Genomic DNA, 12,247 nt, shown 5'->3' on the forward strand with positions numbered 1-12,247 from the left:
TTGGAAAGTATTCCAGGATTCCTCTGCATGTCAGAGCTCCTGCACTGACACCGTGTAAATGTTTCCCTTTGCTCCGAATGTGTTGCAGACGAACGGTAATAGGACTTTGCCCCCCAGTGCAGCAGAATGCCAAAACACAGTTTAACCAAGTTTACAGGATGGTGTTATTGGGAGAGCTGCTGCTTTTGGCTGTTTACAGAGAGAGAGAGAGACAGAGAAAGAGGTCATGTGTGCAGCTGTGTTCATTCTAGCATGTGAAATAAGATAACATTGTGGGCAGCGTCGCCACAAGAATAACACTGATAGCATGGTGGACTCAATGGACGAGAACAAATAAGCATTTATCACATCAGAGAAGTGTTTGATGAAGAATATTGTCATTTAATTGGGTCAGTGTTTTTGCGCAGTAATCGAACCAGAAAATTAGAAATGCTGGGCAATAAAATGCAGTCTACGCCGAGACCAGAGCTTTTAACGGTAGGAGCGATGTCTCTTGTCTTGTGAGATGAATTTGTGGACACATAGGTTGGCTGGCACCGCGAGGCCCGCGGAACTAAAATAACCCCTTCGGCTCACGGACCTGTCAGAGGTCAGTCACAGCCGACCCAAAATGACTCAGTCTCCACTATAAGACTGTCCTCACCACCAGACGAGCCAATTTAGGAGAGAGAGAACTGCCAGCTCTGCACTTAATTTAAATATCCATGCAGCTAAAGAAGCCGTGTATCACAACGAGGCACTCTGAGCGAGAGGCCAGATGCGTTACATGCTGATATCTGGCTTTAACTTGCTGATATCAGTTTCAGATGAACAGATGAATAGCTTCTGCCCAACTTTCACATCTCTGAGAGCATCTTGAGTGACAAATGCATCTATGTGGTTTGCTGTATTTTGAGCGTTCAAAACAGTCTCTGCAAAATCTATGAATCCTTATGTAAAAGGCGCTATAATATCGTTAAAGTGGCCCTGGCAGGTTCATTTGGGTCCCTCGAGTCCCAAGGGCCATTCAGTCAGACAGGTTGCGAGTGCGGCTACACACACACAGACACGCACACACAACTACATACTTTCAGTTCTCTTAGGACAGAAACACACTTGCGTGTTACTGCATTACTGCGGCATTATCAAACTTCGGTACTAAGGATGCATGACCATATTAGTTATTTACTGCTATGGTCTATATTAGATATTTATTGACTAATATTGGACACTTATTTCTAGCAGTTTTAAGGTAATTAAATGTCTTTTGCCATCAACTAGTGCTGACATAAATAGCTCAGTTTGTATTTCAATCTCTCCCCCTCTCCCTGGTTCTTCTCTGTCATTCCTCTCTGAAGCCTGCTTTCTCTTTGTGGGATTGCTGGACTAGATGCAGGTCTTGTTGTGACAAATGTTTAGGGGAGCGCATCAGAGAACGCCCTGAGCCCCAAGCAGAAAGCTTACTTCTTTGGTAACTCCGAAGAGAGAGCAGAGACAAAAGGAGCAAGAGCTCAGTTCAGTTTGATTTGAAACATTTCAGAACCAAATAATTCATACACTCCACCCCCAATCACACAGACAAAAGCACAAAGCCAGGATGACAGGGTTATGCAGGGTTTACACAAAAGCTGTTTTAAAGGTCTAGGCATCATCTGGGTGGCAAAACTCTGCACTGTTCTACAGTAGGTGACGGCACTAGAATATGTTACTTTTTTTGGACTAGGAGTGATAACAGAATTATCAGTTGGATCAGTTGCTGGGCATGTCGAAAGGCGTTGTAAAGTAAAGTAAAATTGCATATAAAAGTGCCATTTGGGTACTATGAACTAAAAGTAGCTTGGTCCTTGTGAGGGTTGGGCTGGCAAAATTGGGAATCTACCTGAATCTAGAGGACACCTGGTGCCTGCAGGGAGGACAGCGGATGTGTGAGATTGGATGTCAGTCCCCTTGGCCAGATGTTTATTACATTACAGATTTATATTAAAGATCTACCAAAAATGGATTTAGCTGATATTAGTAGCTAAGTTGGCCTGGACCAATTTTGAATCTAAAATGAAATCAATTTTCTAAAATGAATGTATTCAATGTTTTATTTTTTTTCAACCAAAAATCCCAATAAAACTCAATAAATTCAATTATACACTCACCTAAAGGATTATTAGGAACACCATACTAATAAACTGTGTTTGACCCCCTTTCGCCTTGCTGAAAGCATTCTTTAGAAATGTTGGCCCATATTGATAGGATAGCATCTTGCAGTTGATGGAGATTTGTGGGATGCACATCCAGGGCACGAAGCTCCCGTTCCACCACATCCCAAAGATGCTCTATTGGGTTGAGATATGGTGACTGTGGTGGCCATTTTAGTACAGTGAACTCATTGTCATGTTCAAGAAACCAATTTGAAATGATTCGAGCTTTGTGACATGGTGCATTATCCTGCTGGAAGTAGCCATCAGAGGATGGGTACATGGTGGTCATAAAGGGATGGACATGGTCAGAAACAATGCTCAGGTAGGCCGTGGCATTTAAACGATGCCCAATTGGCACTAAGGGGCCTAAAGTGTGCCAAGAAAACATCCCCCACACCATTACACCACCACCACCAGCCTGCACAGTGGTAACAAGGCATGATGGATCCGTGTTCTCATTCTGTTTACGCCAAATTCTGACTCTACCATCTGAATGTCTCAACAGAAATCGAGACTCATCAGACCAGGCAACATTTTTCCAGTCTTCAGCTGTCCAATTTTGGTGAGCTTGTGCAAATTGTAGCCTCTTTTTCCTATTTGTAGTGGAGATGAGTGGTACCCGGTGGGGTCTTCTGCTGTTGTAGCCCATCTGCCTCAAGGTTGTGTGTGTTGTGGCTTCACAAATGCTTTCCTGCATACCTCAGTTGTAACGAGTGGTTATTTCAGTCAAAGTTGCTCTTCTATCAGCTTGAATCAGTCGGCCCATTCTCCTCTGACCTCTAGCATCAACAAGGCATTTTCGCCCACAGGACTGCCGCATACTGGATGTTTTTCCCTTTTCACACCTTTCTTTGTAAACCCTAGAAATAGTTGTGCGTGAAAATCCCAGTAACTGAGCAGATTGTGAAATACTCAGACCGGCCCGTCTGGCACCAACAACCATGCCACGCTCAAAATTGCTTAAATCACCTTTCTTTCCCATTCTGACATTCAGTTTGGAGTTCAGGAGATTGTCTTGACCAGGACCACACCCCTAAATGCCTTGAAGCAACTGCCATGTGATTGGTTGATTAGATAATTGCATTAATGAGAAATTGAGCCGGTGTTCCTAATAATCATTTAGGTGAGTGTATACATATACACTACCATTCAAACATTTGGGCTCAGTAAGATGTTTTTTAAAGAGTCAAGGACGCATTCAATTTATCAAAAATTGCATTAAAGAAATGTATAATATTACAAAAGTTTTCTATTTCAAATAAATGCTGAATAGGCTGCTGAAAATTCATTCCTTCACATGAATATTGCATTTTAAAATATTTCAAAATAGAACAACAGTTATTTTAAATTGTAATAATGTTTCACAACAAAAAAAATGCAGCCTTGGTGAGAATAAGAGACTTGAGATCGTACCAGCCCCAAAATGTTGAACGGTTGTGTGTATGTATTTAGTTTCCCCTCATGTTTGTGAGATAATACATTTTTATTTTTAAAGATATATAGCTTTGGCTGATTTAATCAAATTATACATTGGTTGACGCCTACTTGACATGCACCTGATTTGAGAAGGACATTACAGGGAAGAAGCGTCTGTACCTGTCAGGTGAATATGTATTTTCAAGTCATTTTCCACGAGTCAGACTACTGTATCACTATTTATGTCAGTGGCGTCCCCTCTGAAATATATCAGACTGTAAACATCCTGTGAGAGTTCGCCGCTGAAGTCTTTCCACTGTAAATCCTGTCACTCCCTTCATGCTCCCTCACTCCCTCCAAGCTCTCCTTCCAACATCAACCCCCCTCCATTTTTATCTTGCCACCAACTTTCATTCTCACAGAAACTCTCTCTGTGACTCTCTTTAGCTCTCTTGTCATTTCTCTGAGAGAGAAAAAAAAACAAAAAACAACCTGTTTGGCTCATTGCCTCTTTCTCGGCTTCTCTTTGTCTCCTATTCTCAATTTCACTTCTCCCCTCCTGGGTCTCTTTCTCTCTCTCTTTCACTCTCTGTGTGCGTTTGCTCGAGGCAGCGAGAGAGTTCAGCCTCATTTCTCACACATTGGCTCATTTCCGCTAGGCCTTCGCTTGGCAGCACACCAACACCAACAGGTGACCCAGGAGCAGGGGAGAAACAGGAAGTGGGCTGCGTGTGGTGGAGACAGTTCACTGGAGGGGTTGTCTGGCTCCACCCCCTCGGCCCTTACTGCCAGGCCCAGCCCATGCCAATCAGCAAAGCAGGGGACAGAGCTCTTATTACCTTAGAAGGGAAGGCGAGCGAGGACAATGTAATGTAATTAGGCGCTCCTCTCTGTCTCTACCTATGGGGGAATGGAATCGAGTGGAATGGAATCGTACGCTCTCTCGCTTTCAAACACAGCATGTCCTCACACTTACGTGGCTCTCTGCTCTCCTCCAACAGTTCAGTGAGCTCATTGGTTGATATCATGTACAAATCCTCTCAATGAGAGCCAGCTTTACAGTCTGAAATCAGGCCCACCGTCTGGAATGGCAATAATTCATTTTCCCACAGCAATCACAAAAGACTTTATTCATCTGAATCTGATCCTATAATATTGTGATTTGGAATACTGGAGTATATAAAGACATTCTCTTGGATTTTACTAACAGCAAACTAACAAGCAACAAATGTCACATCTCTATAAGAATTATGGCTGGGTTTGTGTTTTTTTTTTTGGTAATGTTTTTTGGCCTCTGATCAATAGTAGTACCATCAAAATGCAGCGGGCCTACAGCGTCATCTAGTGACACATTTGGAGTAGAACATTAGAAGTAAGTAAAATAAATAGATAAAAAAAATTCAGTTAATAATCAGTAAAATATTACTTAGAGAATACATTTTCATATATACATACATATATATACTTTATTTTTACTTTATTTTATATACAAATCAAGTATTTTTTATATAAAATACTTTATTATGTACCACTTTAGGTTCAACTGCTCATTAATGCAAATATCTAATCAGCCAATCACATGGCAGTAATTCAATCCATTTAGGCATGTAGACATGGTCTAGACAATCTGCTGAAGTTCAGAACTGAGCATCAGAATGGGAAAGAAATGTGATTTACGTGACATGGTTGTTGGTGCCAGACGAGCTGGTCTGAGTATTTCAATAACAATCTATTTAGATTGTCATGCACAACCGTCTCTGGGATTTGCAGAGAATGGTCCGAAAAAGAGAAAATGGGCTACAGCAGCAGAAGACCACACCTGATGCCACTCCTGTCAGCTAAGAACAGGGAATCGAGGCTACAAAAGGCTCACCAAAATTAGACAATAGAAGATAGGAAAACCATGGTCTGGTCTGATGAGTCTCCATTTCTGCTGCAACATTCAGATGGTAGGGTCAGAATTTGGCGTAAACAACAACTTCTATCAATGGTTCAGGCTGGTGTAATGGTGTGTGGGATATTTTCTTGGCACACTTTGGACCAACTGAGCATCATTTAAACACCTCAGCCTTCCTGAGTATTGTTGCTGACAGTGTATCCATCTTCTGGTGGCTACTTCCAGCAGTATAGTGTGCCATGTCACAAAGTTCAGATGATCTGGTTTCTTGGACATGACAATGAGTTCACTGAACTCAAATGGCCCACAGTCACCAGATCTCAATCCAATAGAGCACCTTTGGGATGTGGTGGAACAGGAGATTTGCATCATGGATGTGCAGCCAACAAATCTGCAGCAACTGTGTGATGCTATAGAAGTCTCTTATGCTGTATATTTAATATTTATATATACATAAATACATTATTAGCAACCCTAGCTTGTGAGTAAACTCAATAGAAAGACGATTATTGGTTATTGCATTAAATAATAATAAATAATACAGCAAACTTACATTCATGATTTCATTTGCTTTGACGCACAGTGTCACCACTCTAGAAGCACTGCTGGTAAAAAACAGTGCTTGAAATGCTGCTGTGTTATACAATATTGCACTCACATCATGATAAAGAGAACATGTAATACTGACACATGGAAACCCGTTTCCGTGCCTAAGTACTACTGCTTCAAAATCACATGTTACCACATGGTGGCAGCAGTTAGCTTGCCTTGCATGCACGCTGCTGTGTCAAGTATTTTGTTTAGGATGCTGAATAAATTGGCTATTTCCTGCGACATTGTAATTCTCTGAAGAGTGTGATTAAAATGTCTCTTTCTCTGTCTCAGTTCCATGTCACCATTCAGTATTGAGAGCATTCGACGGCCACAGCCACCTGAATCTCCAGACTCCAAGAAAAGACGCATCCACAGATGTGACTTTGCAGGCTGTAATAAAGTTTATACCAAGAGTTCCCATTTAAAGGCACACCGGAGGACACACACAGGTAAGTGAGCACACAAATGCAGTCCATACACACAGTTTCACTATCAATTTATTTGATTTTGGTGGATTCTAGTTAACCATTCTTGATTGGCTCAGATTGTTGGTGTTTCTTTCTGCTTAATAAGTGTGATCCATTATCTCCACCAGGTGAGAAGCCATACAAGTGCACCTGGGACGGCTGCACATGGAAGTTCGCCCGCTCGGACGAGTTGACACGGCATTACCGTAAACACACAGGGGTCAAACCCTTTAAATGTGGGGACTGCGACCGAAGCTTTTCCCGCTCAGACCATCTGGCCCTGCATCGTCGCAGACACATGCTGGTCTGAACCCATTCACTCACACACGGGAGAGCTGGATCTCCCCCAATAGTGTTCAGCTGGGCTGGATACAAAAACGGCCATCCCTGCCCCTGAGAAAGAAAGAGAGAGAGGATAAAAGAGCAAGTGAAGGAGGAGTACAATGCTTTCCCCACATTTGCAGAGCTAAACAGGGCCCATTCAGGGAGGGAGGAGGCTCATCTCCAGGCCTGGAGTCCAGGATGTTGTTTGTCTCATGTGTGTTCAAAGGAATATTTCACTTGGACAAACGGTTTGTTTTCTGTTTTTTCCCCCCATTCTGAATCATCCTTGTGTTCTGTTTAAACATGGCTGCTTCTCAGTCAACATCTACAATGTGAAGAAACGCAGAGAGGAATGGCTTTACGTCTAGTTCTGGCAGATGCAAAGGGGAGCTTGACCGGAATTGTATGCTTGCACAATTTTTTACATTTATCTTTTTGTGGAACATCAAGAGCCAGACACATCTGTGAAGGATCGTGTAGTTCTTCTGATAACAGAGACTTTGGGCCAGTGATTCTGGAGGTTTATGAGGTTGCCATTTACAGGTCAACATACCAGCAAATGAGATTACACAAAAAACAACCCATGGGTCATTATATCTTCTGTTCCCCCCCAACTGTTGATTTTAAACTGAAATGTATTTAATTTGATAAACAGACAAAACACATGAGGGCTTCTGCAGTCTACCATCCACATTTGTCTTAATTTCATCACACTTACTCACTAATTAGAGTAAATCTGGATAATGAGGGTCTACTCAGACAGCTAACTCGAGGTAGAAGAGCAATATACAGTACCTATCTATCTATCTATCTATCTATCTATCTATCTATCTATCTATCTATCTATCTATCTATCTATCTATCTATCTATCTATCTATCTATCTATCTATCTATCTATCTATCTAATCAGTACGTACTTACATCAGGTGGCTTTGAAACACGGACAAAACTTTGTATTTCTACCAGTGCCCGCTTTGTTTTCTATAATTCAGATACGTACTTCTTCTATTTATAGTGGATTTCTAGCCGTCACATTTTGGTCGCTCACAACTTTACAACAAGTCGCTCACAACTTTAGAGGGATTCTCTTTAATGTCCTCTGTTTTCTTTTCCTTTTGTGAGATTGCTTTTGGACTATGAAGCCTAGATGTCATTTATTGTCAGTACAACAGCATTGCTCACTGGCTTTGTCCTTTACTTTGTATTTACTGAAGTACTGTAAGTACTGTGTTAATGATTCAGTTTCAGTTAGTTAATGCATATAGGTAACATTGAACTAACAATGTACACTACTGTTCAAAAGTTTGGTGTCTGTAAGAATTTCTTATGTTTTGATCTTATGTTCACCAACTTAAGGCCTTAATTATGTTATCAAATATACAGTAAAACAATAATAATGTGAATTAATATGACAAATTATAATAACTGCTTCCTATTTTAATATATCATGTATTTATATTTAACATGTAATCATTTATTCAATTTATTCCTGGATGGCAAAGCTGAATTTTCAGCGTCTTCAGTGTCACATGATTCTTCAGAAATCACTCTAATATGCTGTTTTGCTGCTCAAGAAACATTTTTATTATTATTCATGTTAAAAACAGTTGTGCTGCTTAATACTTTTCTGGAAAGTTCAAAGGAACAGCATTTATTAAATATAAATCTTTTGTAACATCATTACTGCTTTTACTGTCACTTTTGATCAATTTAAAGGGTTAGTTCACCCAAAAATGAAAATTCTGTCATTAATTACTCACCCTCATGTCGTTGGACACCCGTAAGACCTCCGTTCATATTCGGAACACAAATGAAGATATTTTAGTTGAAAGCTGATGGCTGAGAAAGGCTTCACATAGGCCTCCATTGGCATTCAGTACATTGACACTTCCAAGATCCATGAAAGGCACTTAAAACGTCGTTACAAAGTCTATCTCACCACAGTGGCTCTACAATAATCATACAATGCGACGACAATAGTTTTTGTGCGCAAAAAAAAATCAAAATAACACCTTTATCCAACTTGTTCTTGTCTTCCGTGTGCGCCTCCACGACGCATGCGCGAGAATATGACGTAGCGCCGGTGTTCGGGAATCGATGAAATACACACTTAAGCCCCATTTTGAGCACTACGCGAGACCTAAAGCACGATCAATGTAGAATCCAACAGCTTAGACACGCGCGTCTTCCTCTGCTCGTAAACAAATCGCTTCTGGGTCATATGTCCGAACGCCGGATCTGCGTCATATTCTCGCGCATGCGTCGTGGAGGCGCACACGGAAGTCGAGAACAAGTTGGATAAAGGTGTTATTTTGATTTTTTTTTGCGCACAAAAACTATTGTCGTCGCATTGTATGATTATTGTAGAGCCACTGTGGTGAGATAGACTTTGTAACAACGTTTTAAGTGCCTTTCATGGATCTTGGAAGTGTCAATGTACTGAATGCCAATGGAGGCCTGTGTGAAGCCTTTCTCAGCCATCAGCTTTCAACTAAAATATCTTCATTTGTGTTCCGAATATGAACGGAGGTCTTACGGGTGTCCAACGACATGAGGGTGAGTAATTAATGACAGAATTTTCATTTTTGGGTGAACTAACCCTTTAATACATCCTCGCTGAATAAAGGTATTAATTAAAATAAAAATCTTACTGACCCTAAACTTTTGAATGGATGTGTGCAGTGCAACAGTATTTAAAGCATTTATAAATCTATGTAAATGGTAGATTATAATATTCGTATATTCGTTTAAACAACTTGAAAAATAGGCTACTAGTGCGTGTACCAGATTAATAAGTGCTATTAAAGTATTGTTCATGGTTAGTTCATAATACCTAATGTATTTACTACACCCCCCCCCCCCCCCGCCCCCCGCCCCCCAAAACAATTAAATAAAAATAAAAATAAATGAACAAACAAAAAAAACAACAACAATTGAACAATCCCCAAAGTGACCAGTAGAGGGCAGCCAGTGAGCTAAATTTTAAATTCTCTGAAATGCTATCTTTAGTGTTTTTCTTCTTTTTTAAATATTCTTTACACATTCTAATGTTGGAGAGGTTGGAAATTGATTCAAATATTCACCGAGCCATATCTGTTGATGTGACGATTTGTTCTGTTCAGTTAAGAATCCATCTATCTATCTATCTATCTATCTATCTATCTATCCATCTATCCTTCTATCCATCTATCCATCTATCCATCTATCCATCTATCTATCTATCTATCTATCTATCTATCTATCTATCTATCTATCTATCTATCTATCTATCTATCTATCTATCTAAGAGGGATTTCTTAACTTATTAATATAGACACACACTACACTAACCAAGATACTCAAAAGAAGCAATATGCCACACTTGAATACAAGTAATTTTTTTAACACATACTGTACCCAGAACAATCCACTGTACGTTCCCATGATGATGTTCATGTAAAGGTATAAGTTTTCACTAAATTATTTAAGTTCTGTTTCTGAAAGGACATCTGTCATAAGCTGTCAAAGTCTTCTGTCCCTGTGATCCTTATGCACATTCAAGTTGCTATAGAAAGCCACGCGATCGCTTCTCAAATGATTAGATTTGACTAGAATTTACATTCAGAAGAACCACTTGACTGCATGCATAGGCAGATCAGTTGATCAAACACACCGACTAAATCTACAATCAATCACACAGTTGCTGGGCATGTAGGGACTTTTCGTCATCAACAAAAGGAAACGAGTCAAATGCTGTGAAAGGAAACATGTCAATTGAAACATTCTTTGCTCAGTAACCGTTTGTCTGTTAGAGACGACCAATCAATTTCTAGCATTTCTGTTTGTTCGTTCATTCTGAAGTATTATGATCCACCATGTTTTATGTTCCTCACTATGTATTTGTGTACACACGTGTGCATTCTGTTGTATATGGGCTTGAACATAACATGAGCACCTTGTTTTTATGAAGTATGGAAGTAATTATTTTAAGATAGATGTGACATTAATCACCAATGTATCTTATCATCATATTCTGTATTTTGAAGCGTGTCTGTAATGTGGGGCACTTCATCTGCATATGACTATTTTCTGTACAAAAAAAAAAAAAACTTTTAAAGATGTTGTAATATATGTGAAAGTGAAAAGATATTGCTCCGTTTTACAGGCTGTAAATACCTATTAAAATAGGGCTTTGTTAAAATACAAGGGATTATCTTTATACGTAATATGCAGATTTTTCAGAGACATTCATTTAGCTAATATAATAAAACATGTTCAACTGTTCCATGTGTGAGAACAATGAAGGCTTGTCATCTTAAAGGGCTAGTTCAGCCAAAACTGAAAGATCTCTTTCTTTTACCCGCCTTCATGTCGATTGAAATCTGTATGACTTTCTTCTGTGGAACACAAAAGCTATTTTGAAGATTTTTTGGACAAAACATTCTTCAAAAAAATCTATATATTTTTTGTGTTGAACAGAAGTAAGAAAATGATACAGGTTTGAAATGACATGTGGGTGATTAAATGATGACAGAATTGTAATATTTGGCTGAACTATCCTTAAAAAAACGCACATGTAGGGCCGGGTTCGAGCCCTGCTCTGAGCGACACCGGTCGCAGTTGCATGTAGTTTTTATAAACAATCAAATTAAATGTTCATTACAGTATTCAGGCGGTGCTGCCTAATTTTTTAGTAACTATTTCAATGTTTTTATACTGACTCTAAAAATGTGAATAAAGTAAAAACAACCCAATGAAAAGAGTGTTTCCAGCACAGTATTCAGAGTCACGAGCAACACATTTCTAAATGTAGTGATTAATATTCTACCGGTAAGATTTCAGAAAAATAAAGGGTTGTTTTACTCAATTCTGCATTACTTCCCCTCCCCTTTGACATTCTTATGTTTTTTGTGGCATAATTTTGCAAAGGCAAACAGGGTCAAAGTTATGCAATAATGACGAGTGCCTAGTATTATTAAGATTCTCACGTACAGGAAGTTACGGTTTCCCTGGTTTAATCACCCAGACATGACACAAATGCACTGAGCCTTATGAACCATTTTGAAGCTGTAAATATCCCGGTTGGTGTCTGTTGAACATTCTTTATGTGTCTCCTATGGAAGCTGCATAAGATTTGTATGGTAGTCTAATAATCACCTATGGAAGGACGCATTTGCTTAATTAACAGGACTCCGGTTTACCTCTGACTTTATAAAGTCGTGTGAACCTCTCACGCACCCCCAGTTACGGAAATCGAGCAGTCGCAGTTCTGAATGTTAAGACACTGGTGTGTAATAATTTTACTCCATAAACAGCATTTCCCCCCCTCGAGTCTCTGTAAGATATTACCTTTGTTTATGTATTTACTTTACTTTCTTTGGAATCAAGTATTTACTCA

At 39.7% G+C, this 12,247-nt stretch overlaps 3 protein-coding genes across 4 annotated transcripts in view; 2 read left to right on the top strand and 1 right to left on the bottom strand.

The window, feature by feature from the left end:
- klf12b (Kruppel like factor 12b) overlaps nt 1-7,561 on the top strand; it is a 44,655-nt gene extending 37,094 nt beyond the window's left edge. The window contains exons 5-7 of one of the 2 annotated variants that reach the window (XM_079821714.1): nt 2,677-2,733; nt 6,370-6,527; nt 6,674-7,561. In XM_079821714.1, the coding sequence (XP_079677840.1) occupies nt 2,677-2,733; nt 6,370-6,527; nt 6,674-6,855 (397 nt within the window). In that variant the 3' untranslated portion in view covers nt 6,856-7,561. The remainder of the gene's footprint in view (nt 1-2,676; nt 2,734-6,369; nt 6,528-6,673) is intronic. The other variant, XM_079821715.1, reaches the window with a different exon arrangement.
- piga (phosphatidylinositol glycan anchor biosynthesis, class A) overlaps nt 1-12,247 on the bottom strand; it is an 882,343-nt gene that overhangs the window by 347,655 nt on the left and 522,441 nt on the right. The gene's annotated exons all lie outside the window — the stretch shown is intronic.
- The window catches only part of LOC307129066 (uncharacterized protein), a 538,951-nt gene that overhangs the window by 63,351 nt on the left and 463,353 nt on the right, over nt 1-12,247 (top strand). The window lies entirely within an intron of this gene.

This window comes from Gobio gobio, assembly GCF_949357685.1.
Source record: "Gobio gobio genome assembly, chromosome: 7".
Lineage (NCBI taxonomy): Eukaryota > Metazoa > Chordata > Actinopteri > Cypriniformes > Gobionidae > Gobio > Gobio gobio.